The sequence below is a fragment of the Megalobrama amblycephala genome, linkage group LG12 (genome assembly GCF_018812025.1).
Source record: "Megalobrama amblycephala isolate DHTTF-2021 linkage group LG12, ASM1881202v1, whole genome shotgun sequence".
In the NCBI taxonomy this organism is placed as follows: domain Eukaryota; kingdom Metazoa; phylum Chordata; class Actinopteri; order Cypriniformes; family Xenocyprididae; genus Megalobrama; species Megalobrama amblycephala.
In genome coordinates this window covers 2,071,076-2,088,527 of record NC_063055.1, presented here as the reverse complement: position 1 = coordinate 2,088,527, position 17,452 = coordinate 2,071,076, and the positions used below count along the sequence as shown (strand labels likewise).

Here is a 17,452-nt window from a genome sequence, read left to right as displayed (position 1 = left end):
ATAATCTGTTTCCTTTAAACTTGATGCAGTGCAAACTGGATTAAATCATGGTCCATTTATGTGTGTGAATGTTAGATCTTGTGGTCATTCGATGTGTTCACACTGCCATCAGCAGGTTAAGCTCAGGAACTGATGATCACCAGGGTTTGGAAACGTTCACAGGTGTCTTGTTGCACAGACACAGACCGTCTCTTGTAATGTCTCATGTCATTAAACTCTCTTCCTCTGAAAGGCTTGATAACACTTCTTCTTTCTGACAGTGCTCCGTCTGTGGTCAGATGCATCTAAACATCCAATGAGAGAGAACAAAGTGCTTTAGTGAACCCGGTCGAAGGGCTTTCTGTTATTAACAGGGATAATCAGCAACCTGCTAAATCATCCACCTGCTATGCAAATACTCAAACTCACACACACACTTTCAGCACGCTATACTTACTGTCCTCATATACAAAGTTCTAGGAGATTTGCATCCAAACCTCACAGCAGAGAGCTTCTGATGAACTGAACACCTCATGCATTATGGTAAAGTACAATTATTTATATTTATTTGATGTTGCATGTTAGGAATCCAGACAAAATTTACATATTATGGGCATTTTGAGTTGGTTTCAGATGCTGTTTTATATGTAAACATCAATGAAATCATAATTTGGTGTGTTTATGTAGTAGTAGTTTCATTTATTACCTGTAAGTGATATCAGATACTGTATGTATCACTTATATTTCAGAAAGGTTAGTTGTTTTCTACTTTAAAACCTGCTAATGTTTCAGCTTCACATTAAATAAAGCGTCGCATTGTTCTCTGTATGATGCAATTGAACCACTGATCTGATAAAACCCGGAAAAAATGGCAATGTTTCAGCTTCCCCTTACCTAGCCAACCCAGCTGAATAGTTACGAAAGAAAAAGTGATGTGCTGTTTTTCTCTCTGACATTTATGTTTATATTACACACTCCATCCATATACATTTACACAATCTTTTACTATCCGGGAAGTGTTTAACAAAAACAACTGGTAAAGATCGATACATATTGTTCTTGTTAGACACTGAGTCTGACTTGGGAATAAAAATGTGAATGTGTACATTTTGTTATGAGTGTTTGGCCATAGAAATATTGTATTGTATTGTAACCAGAGAAATACTGTATTGCTCAGAAAAGGATTTCTTTCTTTTTTTTAGAGTTTCTTTGGGAAGTTTGGGAAAACATCTGTACTGTAAGTACTATAGTGTTTTTTTTTTCTTCATAAAACATACATTTTTCCACCTGTACATCTTGCATCACTCTAATTTACCTGTTTTTTCTTCTGTACAGACATAGTGGACCACCCGCCCCACCCAGGAGAACAGGTGCATTCATGACAATAGGCCCTACCTGTGTAAAAACAGTCAAAAGATTTAAACATCCATGTATTTCCCCTCCTAACATCAAGATTTTAGGGTAAAATTAATGGATAGGGGATAATTACTACTTTTAGTCATACTTTCAATCACTATTTCTTAATTTAATTGGTTTGAATTACGTTTTAACATTTGCAGCTCACATATATTTTAATATATAAATTATTAAAAGTACAGCCTCTCAGTTAATAAGAGGTTATATCAACTGTACATATAATTAAAGAAGTTGGCTGAAATATATAACTACAAAAGCAAAAACAAAATTAATTAGCTAACATGTAAACAAATAGGCTAATATATAGGGCATATATAAAAAAGCAAAAACCTCAAATATAATAAACAAATAGGCCTACAAATATAATAACTATATATATATATATATATATATATATATATATATATATATATATATATATATATATATATACACACACACACATAAACCTTTCAAACAGCAGAGAGGTTGGTTAGTTTGCATATTAATGGCTCTCTCGCGGTATTTTAATTCGTTGTGGCTTTTTTTTCCCTTACGTCATTTCTCTTTCTGCCGTAAACAACAATAGCACCAACGACTTAATCAAAAATAAGCAAGTGTCTTATTTTCTGTGTTTCTGTCAAACATGAGCGTTTTGGGGAAGGTTTTTCGATAGGAATCGAATAATAACTCGAGTTCCCAGCACGCACCGCGGCATGAATAAATCATACAGGATTACTTGGGCTACTGTTTATTTTGTTTTATGGTTTATTGATTTTATTTTTGCTGCCGACATATATGTAGTCAGTATTAACACAAGACGAGTCACTCGTATTGTTTTGAATAGGAGAAAGTAGCCTACAGCAATATGGCGGAATAAGTCCCGCCTTCTAAATAAGAGCCAATCACCGATTGGTAAATCATAGCAGCCGTTAGAAGCTCCAGTTCCTATCCGCTTGTTAAGTCGTGACGTGAGGAACGCCATTTCCGGGTCCAAGCCTCGACTTGTTTCACTTGAGAATGCCATCTTGATGTCCGTTTATGAGCGCTATTTATTCATAATAAACATTTAACATTTTAAAGTTAAACATTTAAAATACTTAGAGTCTACACAACAGTCTCCATGGTCACAGCATTACAGATATTGATATTTTAGCGATTTATAAAAGATGAATCACTGTCTGGCAATCTGGGATTTTGGTAAAGGTTATGATTATAATATTTTTGGTAGCATGGTGTGTGTATATTAGCACCGTTTGTTGTTTTCTTGTGGTATGAGATAGAGCGTTTGGACTCGGAAGCGCTGCCGCGTGACGTCAGACTTAACAAACGCGCAATATGACGGAATAAGTCCCGCCTTCTAAATAAGAGCCAATCGCCGATTGGTAAAATCGTCGCGTCACTGCAGTGGCCGTTAGAAGCTCCGGTTCCTATAGAAACAGTCAGACGTGAGATGAGACGCGCATTTAGGACTGCTCATGCACATTAGCTTGATCCAGCCTGAAAAATACCGTTTTTTGTCATGATTTGAGCGTTTAGAAACAAAATATATCAGACAGTTGTTATCAGATTTCATTGATGATTTCAAATATGAAATTTAATCGAAAGCTTGGCAAACAGCTTTGGGGAATTTGATGTTTCCCCATTCAAAGAGATAGGAGCTGCACTTGAAATGACTTGTCTTAAAGGGACTTACTTCACGTGATGATAATTCAGAGTTCGTATTTATTTACTTATTTTTGTCATCGTTAATGTGAATATAGAGGTTCTTGCGCGTTTCTGTATTTGTCTTTTTATTTGTCGCTTCAAACTCCGTCGCATTTAAGTGACGAAAATGCAACACAAACACAAGAATAGAAGTCAGAATTAAATGTTTGAGTATTGTAGTGATCTCTAAATGTATATTAGTTTCTTCAAACTGTGACTGATCTCATTCCAACTCTTAAACATTGTAGATACCAGCTCTGCATACGGCTGGCCAGAAGGGGAATTTGTAAGTATTGTGCAGATCACCTGTCAAAAATACACACACACACACACACACAAGGTTAAAGGTATGGGAACAGCAGTGTTTATCTTTCTTCCTGTTGCTTGTGTCACCACACGGTATCAGTTCCCTTTACCACATTAAAAGATAATTGCTGATTTTTGTGAGACACTTTCATGACGTCATCCTGATACATCTACTGTCAATCAGTCTTCCTTTTTCAGTGACATGTAATTCTCTTTTTTTCATTTTATTTTTCCCCCTCATTGGTATGTGTTATTAATTGTGTACTGTTTTGAGCATTAATAATATATATATTCTTTGAGTGCTGTGATGTCAACAGTTTGTTTGTCAGGTTTTGGATCACCTCTCATTGGATTTCTCGCATTTTGTTGCTGTCACAAAAGTGTGAGAAATCAAATAACATGGTCCCATTCCCAGAACCAATCAAACTAAGTGATGTCAGCCCATGTTGGGAATACACTGCTTCCTTCTGCCCTCTGATGGTTAATCTGAAGCTGTATAATTGTATCATAAGGCATAATCATTCAGTATTTACCTCTTGTGACCCAGTTAGTGATACATCTGAGCTGTTATATTTTAATATTTGACATATTTTATTTTAGAATCTTCTGAACATGATCTTTGTTTACTTTAATCTGTGCTTTTACAGGATGAGGAAGATGGTGATACATATGAAGCCCCACCATGTGAGCGTCCCACCATTAAAGCCCCACCTCGCCAAGTAGAGGAGAACGTTTACCTGGGTACATCTATCTATCTATCTATCTATCTATCTGTTATAGTGACCCAATGGGTAACTTTTTTTGATAATTATTGATCTAGAGAGTCCAGAGAATTGTCCTGCACTGGTTTTATTTTGATTGGGTGAAAAACCTAGGACTAGTTCGCAAAAGTAGGTTTTTAAAATATTCACTAATAATTAATGAACGGTTTGATTGACAGCATTTGTTCTTGAGGCAAAGTTGTTCAGCATGAGGAGATCTATCAAATGATATGCATATTGTGTGGATTTATGAAACACCATGTGATTACTGAGTCGTGAAACTCGTTAGCGCCAACTAGTGGCCGATTTCTTTCAAAATTCTTACAGACCTCCAGGCCCATGATTTGATCATGCACACCGAGTTTAGTTCCGATCGGCCTCCGTTAACCTTGTCTAATAGGTGCTCAAAATTCATTGGCCGATGGCGGCCATGTTTTTTGAGATATGCCAATGTCCTCATAGACTATTATGACCCCTTGGACTAAAACACTGCATGCCGAATTTCAAGTCGATCAGACTAACCGTTGCGTAGTTACAGCTGTTTTCATGTTTTTTTTCGTGGTATAGCGCCACCTAGTGGCCAATCGTCGCGATTTTTTTTATCGTGACCAAAAATTTAGCCCATACACAAGTGTACCGAGTTTGGTGCAAATATCTGATTTCGTTCTCAAGTTATAGCCATTTTAGTAAAAGTGGCTCCACCCACATCGTACGTTTTGGCGCCCCTTAGCGACCGTGAATCAAAATTTCAACTTTTTTTTAATAATTATTGATACTCAGATTCCAGAGAACATTTCTGCACTGGTTTGGTTCCAATCGGGCAAAAACCCTAGGACTAGTTCTATCTATCTATCTATCTATCTATCTATCTATCTATCTATCTATCTATCTATCTATCTATCGCTCATTTGTTGTATCATTCTTTCGTTAGTTCTATAATTTGTTTTATCATTATATTGTTTGTTCTATCATTCGTTCTATCTTTTTTTGGTTCTATCATTCTATCGTTCATTCTATTATTCATTCTATTGTTCATTTTATCATTCATTTTATCGTTCGCTCGTTCATTTGCTTGTTCATTCGCTCGCTCATTCTATCATTCATTGTATCCTTCGATCATTCGTTCTGTCATTCTTTCTATCGTTCTATCATTCGTTTTATTGTTCGCTCGTTCGTTTGCTTGTTTGTTTGTTTTCTCGTTCATTCTATCATTAATTGTATGATTCGATCGTTATATCATTCGTTCTATCATTCTTTCCATCATTCGATCGTTCGTTCTCTCCTTTTGTCATTCTATCATTCATTCTATCATTCGTTCTATCATTTGTTCTATCATTCTATTCTATCGTTCTATCATTCGTTCTATCGTTTTATCATTTGCTAGTTCGTCCACTTGTTCGTTTGCTCATTCGTTCGCTCGTTCATTCTGTCATTCATTGTATCATTTGATCGTTCGTTGTATCATTCAATTGTTCGTTCTATCATTCGTTTTATCATTCGTTCTATAATTCCATTGTTTGTTCTGTCATTATATTGTTCGTTCTATCATTTGTTCTATCGTTCTATTTTTGTTCTATCATTCTACCGCTCGTTCTATCCTTTTGTCATTCTATCGTTCATTCTATCATTCGTTCTATCGTTTTATTGTTCATTCGCTTGTTTGTTTGCTTGTTCATTCGCTCGTTCGTTGTATCATTCGTTGTATCATTCATTGTATCATTCGATCGTTCATTGTATCATTCATTCTATCATTCTATTTATCGTTCTATCATTTGTTCTGTCATTCTATGATTCGTTGTATTATTCAATTGTTTATTCTATCATTCGTTCATAATTTGTTCTATCATTCTGTTCGTTTTATCATTTATTCTAACATTCTATCGTTCATCCTATCATTCGTTCTATCATTCTATCGCTCGTTTTATCATTTGTTCTGTTGTTCTATCATTCGTTCTATCATTCTATCATTCTATTGTTTGTTCATTCTATTGTTTGTTCTGTCGTTCATCATTTGTTGATATCTATTCATCTAAATTACCACAGATGGCTCACTTAGTTATCTTTGCGTGGATTGTAATATTGAAAAATATTTGACCATTAAAAAATCTACACATGTATTTTATTTTTTATTGTTTATAATAATTAATTATGCTGACAAATTCATATTTAATGTGATTTAGTTTCTAATATAGATTTTTTTCTTTATAGGTTACCCAGACAGAAACCCAAACCCTGTTATTCCCAAAAGACAGGCAGCACCGCCGCCACGACCAGCCAAGATCCTCCCGATAGGGAAAAGCACAGTAAAAAGCATCCTTGTGTTCAAATTATTGCAATATCTGTGTCTTTAATATGAGTTAATTTAACAAAAGAGGAATGTGTAACTTTTAGATTCAGTTGTACTTGTTTTACATCTAGAAGCCAGAGCCACCTCATGATCCAGAAGAGTTTTACATCGACCCCAATGATGGCAAACGTGAGTCACTTTGAACTCTGATCAATGGTGTTCATTCTACAGCCTGTTTCTATCAGCCTCTCATGTGTCTGTTCTGCATGATATTATTAATTTTTTTGGAAGAATTTGTTGTTTGAGCTTTGGTTTACATACTTGAATTTGTTCAAAAGTCTAGGGTCAGTAAGATTTTATAATGTTCTGAAAGTCTCACCAATGCTGCATTCATTTGATTAAAAATACAGTAAAAACAGCAATATTGTGAAATATTTTTACAATTTAAAATAACTGTTTTCTATGTGAATATATTGTAAAGTGTAATTTATTTCTGTGTCACATGATCCTTCAGAAATTCTAGAATTCTTTAAAGAATAGAAAGTTCCAAAAACAGCATATAATATACATTATAAATGTCTTTACTGTCACTTTTGATCAATTTAATGCATTCTTGCTGATTTAAAGTATTAATTTCTTTAAAAAAAATCTTACTGACCACAGAGATTTGAATGGTAGTGTAATTCAGAGATGCAATAAAACTCTTCAACATTAAATTCTCTGTCTGTAGCCCCTGAGGTGATGCGTAAAGATAAACCTGGTAAAAAAGCCCCACCTAAGAGACCCCCGATGAGACCTCCACTGGCCCCTCAGCAGGACGAAGGTCATTTCAAGATGTATAGATTTTCAAATTGGATTTTATTAGTTGATAAAACATTGCACTTTTAGTTACTGTACTCTCTGACCTTCTAGATGTTTACTTGGACCCAAATGAAGGACAGGTAAGCTTGGCTGAGCATTGAAAATGATAACGAAAAAAATTCTTGTCAGGTGTCATGTGATCATTTTAATATTACTCTATTTTTGTTTCTTTCAGAATGATGATGATACCTATTTAGAGCCTGTAGCAGGTCAGTGCTCCATGAATTTATAGCTTAAAATGATTTTATAGAATGAAAACGTGACTTTAAATCATATTTGTCATTCGTTGTTTTATTTTTTTCCAGAACCTCCTTCATCCCGAAACCCGATCCGTGTGCCAATGCCCCCTAAAAGTGTAGGGCGAGACCCTCTACCACCAATGTGCGTATGTCTCTGTATGTCTAAATCAGGCTTAATATAGTTAAATATATCTAAAAGCATAAAAATCACCTGAAATAAAATGAACGTTAACTCAAATAAAATAAAGTATTTTTAAAAAACTTTATTTCAGCTAGCTGCCAAAGCAACATTTCTCTTTGTCATGTATTTTAAATTGATGTAGTAAAATAAAATTATCCATATCAGAAATTGCAAACAAAGTAGAAACTATATCTATACAGTCTGTATCTATAGAAATCACCAAATGATTAATTGATTAACCATTAAGATCATTTGGATTAAATAACAGACAAATGTATTAAACTGAACGAAAAGAGATGCAAATGAAAAGTTTGATAGTGATAGCATTATGAAAGACAGTTACTATGAATGAAACATTTATATATATGAAACACTTATTTTGCGTAGTGAAAAAGATACTTTGTGATTTTGTGTATTGTACTAACACAATTGAAAACATGCTGAAATGTTTGAAAAAAGTGCACTTTTGATGATCTGTTGTGATATTAGTATTAAGAGTTTTGAAAATTTACCAATTGCTTGTGAAAATTGCACCAAAGCAATTAAAAAAACCTGTATATATTTACAAACTTATATGTTAGATTAATCAATTTGATAGCACTGAATTATATAGATTGAAATTATATAATTCAGTGCTGTCAAATTGATTAATCACATCTAACATAAGTTTGTAAATATATAATGTGTGCGTGCTGTCAAATCGATTAATCGTGATTAATCACATCTAACATATAAGTTTGTAAGTATATAATATGTGTGCGTGCTGCCAAATCAATTAATTGTGATTAATCACATCTAAACATATGTTTGTAAATATATAATATATGTGTGCATGCGGTTGAATTGATTAATCACATCCAATATATAAGTTTGTAAATATATAATGTGTATGGTGTCAAAACAATTAATCACGATTAATTACATCTAACATATAAATTTGTAAGTATATAATATATGTGTGTGTGCTGTCAAATCAATTAATCACAATTAATCGCATCTAACATATAAGTTTGTAAATATATAATATATGTGTGCTTGCTGTCAAATTGATTAATTGTGATTAATCGCATCTAACGTAAGTTTGTAAGTACATAATATAATGTATGCGTGCTGTCGAATCAATTCATTGCGATTAATCACATCTAACATATATGTTTGTAAATATATAATATATGTGTGCATGCTGTCAAATCGATTAATCGTGATTAATCACATCTAACATATAAGTTTGTAAGTATATAATATGTGTGCGTGCTGTCAAACCAATTAATTGTGATTAATCACATCTAAACATATGTTTGTAAATATATAATATATGTGTGCGTGCTGTTGAATTGATTAATCACATCCAATATATAAGTTTGTAAATATATAATGTGTATGGTGTCAAAACAATTAATCACGATTAATTACATCTAACATATAAATTTGTAAGTATATAATATATGTGTGTGTGCTGTCAAATCAATTAATCACAATTAATCGCATCTAACATATAAGTTTGTAAATATATAATATATGTGTGCTTGCTGTGAAATTGATTAATTGCGGTTAATCACATCTAACATAAGTTTGTAAGTACATAATATATGTGTGTGCTGTCAAATCGATTAATCACAATTAATGACATCTAACATATGTTTGTAAATATATATAATATATGTGTGCATGCTGTCAAATCGATTAATCACAATTAATCACATCTAACATATGTTTGTAAATATATATAATATATGTGTGCGTGCTGTCAAATCGATTAATCACGATTAAACGCATCTAACATGTTTGTATATATAATATGTGTGCGTGCTGGCAAATCGATTAATTGCGATTAATCATATATAACATAATCATATATAACATTGTAAATATATAATATATGTGTGTGTGCTGTCGAATTGATTCACATCTAACATGTTTGTAAATATATAATATATGTGTTCATGCTGTCAAATCGATTAATCGTGATTAATCGCATCTAACATATAAATTTGTATGTATATAATATATGTGTGTGTGCTGTCAAATCAATTAATCACAATTAATGGCATCTAACATATAAGTTTGTAAATATATAATATATGAGTGCTTGCTGTCAAATTGATTAATTGCGATTAATCACATCTAACATAAGTTTGTAAGTACATAATATATGCATGCGTGCTGTCGAATCAATTCATTGCGATTAATCACATCTAACATATATGTTTGTAAATATATAATATATGTGTGCGTGCTGTCAAGACGATTAATCACATCTATCATAGAAGTCTGTAAGTATATAATATGTGTGTGTGCTGTCAAATTGATTAATCGTGATTAATCGCATCTAAACATAATTTTGTTACTATATAGATATATTTAAAAATGTAACTAATGACAAAAACACTAAAAATAAAAAAATTATTCTAAATATTCTAAATAAAAATGTAACAAATTTACATTAAAGGAGGGACCAGAATATCACAGAGACTTGAGGCGGGAATCTCCTCAATTAGGCCAGTAAGAAACTGCCTAGCAACACCCTAGTAACCACCCTGAACCGTCTCACAATGTTAAAAAAACACTCCCAACACTTTTGCAACTGCATGGCAATGTGCTGCAGCTACTCAGATCCCATCTGGCATCCTTGTGATTTTTACATAGGCGAACATCTAGTTTGCAAAATCTAGTTTGGTAATGCTATTTCTTGTCTTACAGAATGAAACCACCTGTTCCCAGAGCCCATTCTGTAAGTACTGTACTAGTTTCACACACACACACAAACAGACACACATGCATTCATTACAGTGATTTTCTCTTGAGATCTGATTTATTTGTTGGTTTCCTCAGAGTTCACTCCTGGTCACTGAGTCTCTGAGCAAAGGTTAGTGAGTTTCTCTACTTTAGACGTGTTTTGCTCTTGCAGTCATGAGCCACATGTACAGCTTCGCTTGACCTCTTGTCTGATTGTTTAGCTCCGCCACCAGAAATAAAAATCAGAAGTAGCACTCTTTCTGGCCAGCTGCCTCCACCTGCACTAAACAGCAAACCAGTTCCTCCCATCATCATCCCCAAAGAACTCAAACCCAGGTGCGTCTGTGAAGCCTTTACATGAAAATGATTCAGATATATTTCACACTAAAATCAAAGGAATTATATTGTGCATATATATTTTGGGTCCAGTAATATTTGCATTGTGACATTATTTTCATAAAAATTCCTGCAAACTTGCTCAATTCTCAGTCGTCCAGTATAAACCAAAAAATGAATTTTCATTAATCTAATGTGAAAAAATAACAATATTTGTCACATTGCTTTTTATTCATGCTGAATTTATTAAAACTAATATTGGATGAATTTGCAAATGTTCTTTTAGTATCACTGATATACTATTATAGCTTTTGTTAATATTTTGAATTTAGATTTTATTTTATATATATTTATTTACATTTTATTTTTTATTTAATATTTTATTTATTTTAATCTAAATTTATATTCATGAATGTTGTTCTGAAATGAAGCAATAAAATTAAATAAAATGTAAAATAAAAAATAAAATAATAATAAAAATGTTGTTTAATTTCTTTCCGTTTTACATTTTATATATTATAACTTTTGTTAATATTTTGAATTAATTTTATTTTTATATTTTATATTATTTTATATTTATTTTTATTTTGTATTAGTTTTAGTTATTTTAGTACTTCAACTTGAACCAAACAAAAATGAGAAAAGTTGACTTGGCAATATAAATTTTTTTTTTTTTTCATGTTCTTTTCAGTCAAGTAATAAAAATGTTAGTGTTAGATTTAGTTAATAATAATAAACCTGAATTTTATATTACTGTCTTACAGTTTTGATTTGTTTTTTTGTTTGTTTTTTTGCATTAGTGTAATGAGCATTTGGGGGCAATATGTGGTCATGAAAATAGTCACATTGCCTTCTTTATGCAAAACAATTTGTTTTCCTGTTGTGTTTTTCTGTTGAAATATAAGATGCACATTTCTTTATGACATTTGCCTCTTCCTCATCGCTGGCATAATCAAATTTCTGTCAATATGTTGTGCTTCCAGTCCTCCTCCACCTCCATCTCTGGACAGCACAGGTGATTAGATTTATTATTTTCATTTTTTATCATTCTCTGTCCGTCAGAAGATCAGTTTCTACTGCTTGACATGAACACTTAGGGTTAGTCCTCTGGTATAAAGGCTGTGGCGTTTATTTTAGATCAGTGACCACATCAGTATTGAATAATATCAGTGATTTTGTCTGGAAGATTTGTCTGATATTAGAAGTCACTGCTATGAGGGCTTATATTTTCAGATTTAAATGATCTTTTCACACGACAAGAGTCAAAATAATTTAACAGTTTCATCTTTTCTAATGCACAGGATTCATCTGAACTCTGAAGGACTTTTTGTAACTGTTATCATATATGTCACATGAAACAATTACTGTTATCAAAATCAGTCATAATTTCCATATCAGTCCTTCCCTAATTCGTGTTCTTTCCTCATACAGCGCATTCTTTTGGAGTAAAGCCAGCTGCACAGGTAAACACAACAGACACAGTCAACGTTTCATGTGACTGGTGGCAGACTTTATTCAGTAACTGATTGGCTGACGGTTTTTATCACGATCAGGGGGCGGGGCTTCAGGACATAGAGTGGTTTGCTGGAGTTTGTGACCGTAAGACTGCGGAGGAAACCGTGTTCAGGATTAACAAGGTGCGTCTGTGTTTTTGTGTGATTTGTTTTTTTTTTAAATGCTGCATATTTTTAATCTAAATTGGAATCTTGTTCTGAAATGAAGTAATTAAATAAAATATATAAAAAAGAATGTAAAAAATGTATAATATATATATATATATATATATATGCATATTTTTTTTTATTTAACTTTTAAATGTGTTTTTTTTTGTATATTTAATTTTTCATCTAAATGGGAATGTTGTTCTGAAATGAAGTAATAAAATAAAATATATAAAAAAGAATGTAAAAATGTATAATATATATATATATATATATATATATATTTATTTATTTTTTTTTTTTAATTTAACTTTTAATTAAATTTTTTTGTATATTTAATTTTCATCTAAATGGGAATGTTGTTCTGAAATGAAGTAATAAAATAAAATATATAAAAAAGAATGTAAAAAATGTATAATATATATATATATATATATATATATATATATTTTTTTTTTTTTAATTTAACTTTTAATTTAATTTTTTTTGTATATTTAATTTTTCATCTAAATGGGAATGTTGTTCTGAAATTAAGCAAAAAATATATAAAATAAAAAATTAAATATAAAATAACGTAAAATATAAAAATATATATAAAATAACAAAAAATATTAAGCAATTAAGCAAAAATTAAGTAATAAAATATAAAATAAATAAATATAAATTAAAATGTAAAAAATAACATATATATATATATATATATATATATATATATATATATATATAAAGATAAAAATATATATACATGGAGGAATTAACAAATTGTTTCTGTTTATGTGTGATTTGTATTTTATTGAAATGCTTAATGTTTATCATCTAAATGGGAATGTTCACTTGAGTCATATTATATATCATAATATATATCATATTCTGAAATTAAGCTACTAACCTATGATAAGCTACTAACCTTATAATGTTTAACATTTGTCATAAAAGATGACATTTTGAGTTAATTTTGAGTGTGTGTTGTCATGGTTGTGTCTCTTTCCCTGTCATCGCGCAGGACGGCACGTTTCTGGTCCGGTTCAGTAGCTCTCAGAATGACCGTCAGCCCTACACGCTGGTCGTGCTCTACCGTCAGACCGTTTACAACATCCCTGTGCGCTTCCTGGAGGACACGCAACACTACGCGCTGGGAAAAGAGGGCAAGAAGACGGAAGAGGTAGAGGAGGAGAGGAAGATCTGCGTTCACTGTGCTGTTTGTCAAATTCACATGTAGTACGATCAGAAAAAAACAGTGAAGAAACGTTGCCAGAAACATAATAATCACTGCAATAATGATCCAGTCACAGACTCTTAATTTAAATCCAAACAGAGACTTTTTTTGGCTGGGCCAACATACATTCTCCTAATGTAAGCAACCAGGAAGTGAATGTCGGATGTGTAATTTATGCATATGGCAGACGCTTTTATCCGAAGTGACTTACATCGCATTCAAGTGCTACATTTTGTTTCAATGCATGCACTGCATTCCCTGGGAATTGAACCCATGACATTAGTGTTGCTAACACCAGAATTTACCATTTAAACTGAACTTAAAGCATGTTTAAACTCCTAATTTATTATTTTAAATGTATTATTTGATTATTTTTCACATTATTATTTTCATAGACATTGTTTAAATGCTTTGCGTTTTGGCTTATCTCCGTCTCATGTGACCACAAAATCTCTTCTCTCATCACAGCTGGATGATTTTATGCTTTTGGCGAACTCACTAAATACTTTTTTTCCCCCAGATACTTTACGGATTTATTCTCTAAACAATATCACATTGAAGCAAATTACTTTGAATTCATAATAATAATGATAATAATTACTGTTTTACTATTATTTTTACTATTTTTAGATATATATATTAGTATATATTTATCTGTAATGCAATAATAGTAGTAAAACAATAATATCTGACACAGATACGCATAAAAATGCTTGCAATATGCTTACAAAATCTTACAATTTTTAATTGGATTTTAATAATATATGTTAGAGTGTATTAATTTTATTTATATATATATATATATATATATATATATATATATATATATATGTATATATATATTGGAATCTTGTATTGAAATGAAGTAATAAAATAAAACATATAAAAAAGAATGTAAAAAATGCATAATATATATACATTTTTTTAATTTAACTTTTAATTTAATTTTTTTTGTACATTTAATTTTTCATCTAAATGGGAATGTTGTTCTGAAATTAAGCACTAAATATATAAAATAAAAAATTAAATATAAAATAACGTAAAATATAAAAATATATATAAAATAACATAAAAAATATTAAGCTATTAAGAAAAATTTAAGTAATAAAATAAATAAATATAAATTAAAATAAATAAAAAATAAATAAATATAAATTAAAATGTAAAAAATAACATATATATATATATACTTGGAGGAATTAACAAATTGTTTCTGTTTTTGTGTGATTTGTATTTTATTGAAATGCTTAATGTTCATCATCTGAATGGGAATGTTCACTCGAGTCATTATATATATATATATACACACAGCTTATATTCACTGTATATATATATATATATATATATATATATATATATATATATATATATATATATATATATATATATATAAAATCTTTGCCCTTTATTCAATTATCATAAAAAATATTGTTACAGATTTTGTAATCATATAGAGTAGTTGTGCTTTGATTCAATTGTTTTATTTGTGATAATGAAGCAATGAAACATGACAAATTCTGCTGACATAATTTTTGGCCAGGCTGCCATACAAAAAAAAATTATGAATACATGCAAAAACAAGAGAGAACCAACAAAATATTAATAACTGATTATGTTGTAATCAATGTTTGCCTTTTTATTTTTTTGCCAAATGATTTTGTCTTGAACCAAGTTTAGCGTTTTGTTCCTCCCTTCCCAAAAATATAAAATATTTTCCTAATATTTTGATAGTTTAATCGAACGTGTAGGGTCATTAAAAACAGATATCACTTTTGGCCACTACTACATATTGATATATTTCAAAATGTCAGTGCAAAATTACATTATATCAGTTAATATTGAAGATCAGTATTCAGTAGTTCTCATAGTCTCTGTCTTTGTTTCTCAGCTCTTCAGCAGTTTGCAGGAGATGATCTCGCATCACATGAAGAACCCCCTTCTGCTGATCGACCGCAAGAGTCAAGCTAAACACAGCACCCACCTCTCTCACCCCGTACGGCCCTAAACCACCCGTCCCTTCAGCCTGACCCTGACACAGATATTACATATAAAAACACTCACTCATACATAGCTTAAATTATTTATATGATTATGTTTGTCAAACATTAATAGTGTTTCTTGTGTTTAGTACCTTTCATGTTTGGGGATTTTGAATGTGGTGACGTAGTTTAGCTAAACTGTTACATATGTAATGTTTACAGGGCAACTTGTTGTCTTAGTGTAAAATAGTTTGAATAAAGAAAAAAACAACAACAACAACATGTGACCTTTCTGACAATTTTTTTTTTTATCACACAAACACTGCATTCAGAATTGCTTCATGACAGTGTTGTGAAGCTACTTTGAAGCTGTAGTCTGCCAAACTACAATAGTGTTAAGTGATTAAACAGTACAGTACAGTAAAAGAAAAGTATTTATCATGGTACTTTGAAACAGTTTTCATATTAAAGCTTGCTTGAAAGAACATGTATATTTTAAGCATTACCTTGCTACTGTACATATGGCAATATCATTATACTTTTTTAAATAGAGAGATCATGAACCATGTATTTATGGATACAATAAAATTGTACTTTTTTATTATAATTTGTTTAACCCATTGGTCCTCTTCGGTCAAGAATGGCCAAAAATTTTAACTTTTTGAAATTTTACATTTTTTGCTTCATCAGAATGGGATGATGTTTGGTGACGTTTGTCGAATTATCTATGTGAACACACAAAATACACACAAATGAACTGGTGTGGCTGTAAGAATATGGTAAAACTGAGCCAGAAGACTCAAATAAGAGGTTGAAATCAGATTCATTAAGCTGTGATAAAGCAAATCTGTTAATTTTTGTTACATTTTTGTTGATTTTTTTATGTTTTGTGTAACAAAATGTTCTCCTTTGTGTTCGGGTTTGACTGTAGTAAAATTAATGCAAAAACTGACACTTCAAATCAACATTTCAAACAAAAGAAAAAACTAAAACTTGACAAAAAGTAGTCTTTGAGAATGTCTAAGTATAAATCCAATTCCACAATGTAATAAAAATAAGTATTTATGTCTAAAAACCACTATAGAATTTATAAGACACTTTATATAGAACTATACAGGTATCTATCGGTTACACTACATACACTACATGGCATTACACAATTTTTTCTTTTTTTACTCCCAGGTGTCACCAGATGTCACTAATCTACCTTCAAAAAATGTGGTTTTAAAAAATAATTGAAAAAATAATAAAAAAAAAAATGTCAGAATTTTTTTTTGTTATTTTCAAAGGAGGAAAAATAGCTAATAAAAATGGTATAAATATTGCATAGTATCACAAAACACCCTCAAATTTTTAAATAATAATCGAAAAATATTATTGAACAAAAACATATTACATTGTTTTTCCTGAAAGACAAAAAAGCTACATTTCAAGGTGAAGGTGTCACGGTTCGCAGATGCATTGTTTCCTTCTTGTCGCGTGCTCTGTGTTATGACAGCAGTGGGTGTGTTTGTGTTTGTGTGCGAGTGTGTTTGTGGGTGTGCCCAGGCCACGTGGGTGATTATTGGACCCAGCTGCCACCCATCACTCTCCCCACCTGCTGCTCATTCCCTCAGTCCTTAAATACTCACCTCATTCCTGTCTCCATTGTCAGATCGTTGTTTGGTGTCCTGTTCGTGGTTGTCTCGTCTGTTCCTGACCGGAGTCCCAGTTGTTCGTCGTCTTCTGTGGATTACTGTCTTCGTGCCTTGTCTTTTGTCTGGATCCTGGATTTATCTCACCGCCACTCTTCAGTCACCACGCCACGT

General features: G+C 31.4%; 1 protein-coding gene across 1 annotated transcript; it reads left to right on the top strand.

Moving 5' to 3' along the window:
- Nucleotides 1-243: 243 nt before the first annotated feature.
- si:dkeyp-117b11.1 (B-cell linker protein) lies at nt 244-15,924 on the top strand. The gene is made up of 19 exons (XM_048211407.1): nt 244-522; nt 1,182-1,216; nt 1,315-1,349; nt 3,330-3,367; nt 4,035-4,128; nt 6,357-6,451; nt 6,567-6,624; nt 7,166-7,258; nt 7,348-7,376; nt 7,472-7,505; nt 7,602-7,677; nt 10,417-10,447; nt 10,549-10,582; nt 10,674-10,788; nt 11,772-11,803; nt 12,220-12,251; nt 12,342-12,425; nt 13,453-13,611; nt 15,554-15,924. The coding sequence occupies exons 1-19, from the start codon at nt 520-522 to the stop codon at nt 15,668-15,670; spliced, it is 1,194 nt and encodes a 397-aa protein (XP_048067364.1). The 5' UTR covers nt 244-519; the 3' UTR covers nt 15,671-15,924.
- The last annotated feature ends 1,528 nt before the right edge of the window (nt 15,925-17,452 follow it).

Coding starts and splice junctions, on each gene's coding strand:
- si:dkeyp-117b11.1 (XM_048211407.1), top strand. Junction 6,625..7,165: donor CGACCCCAATGATGGCAAAC/GTGAGTCACTTT, acceptor CTCTGTCTGTAG/CCCCTGAGGTGATGCGTAAA. Junction 11,804..12,219: donor TCCATCTCTGGACAGCACAG/GTGATTAGATTT, acceptor TTCCTCATACAG/CGCATTCTTTTGGAGTAAAG.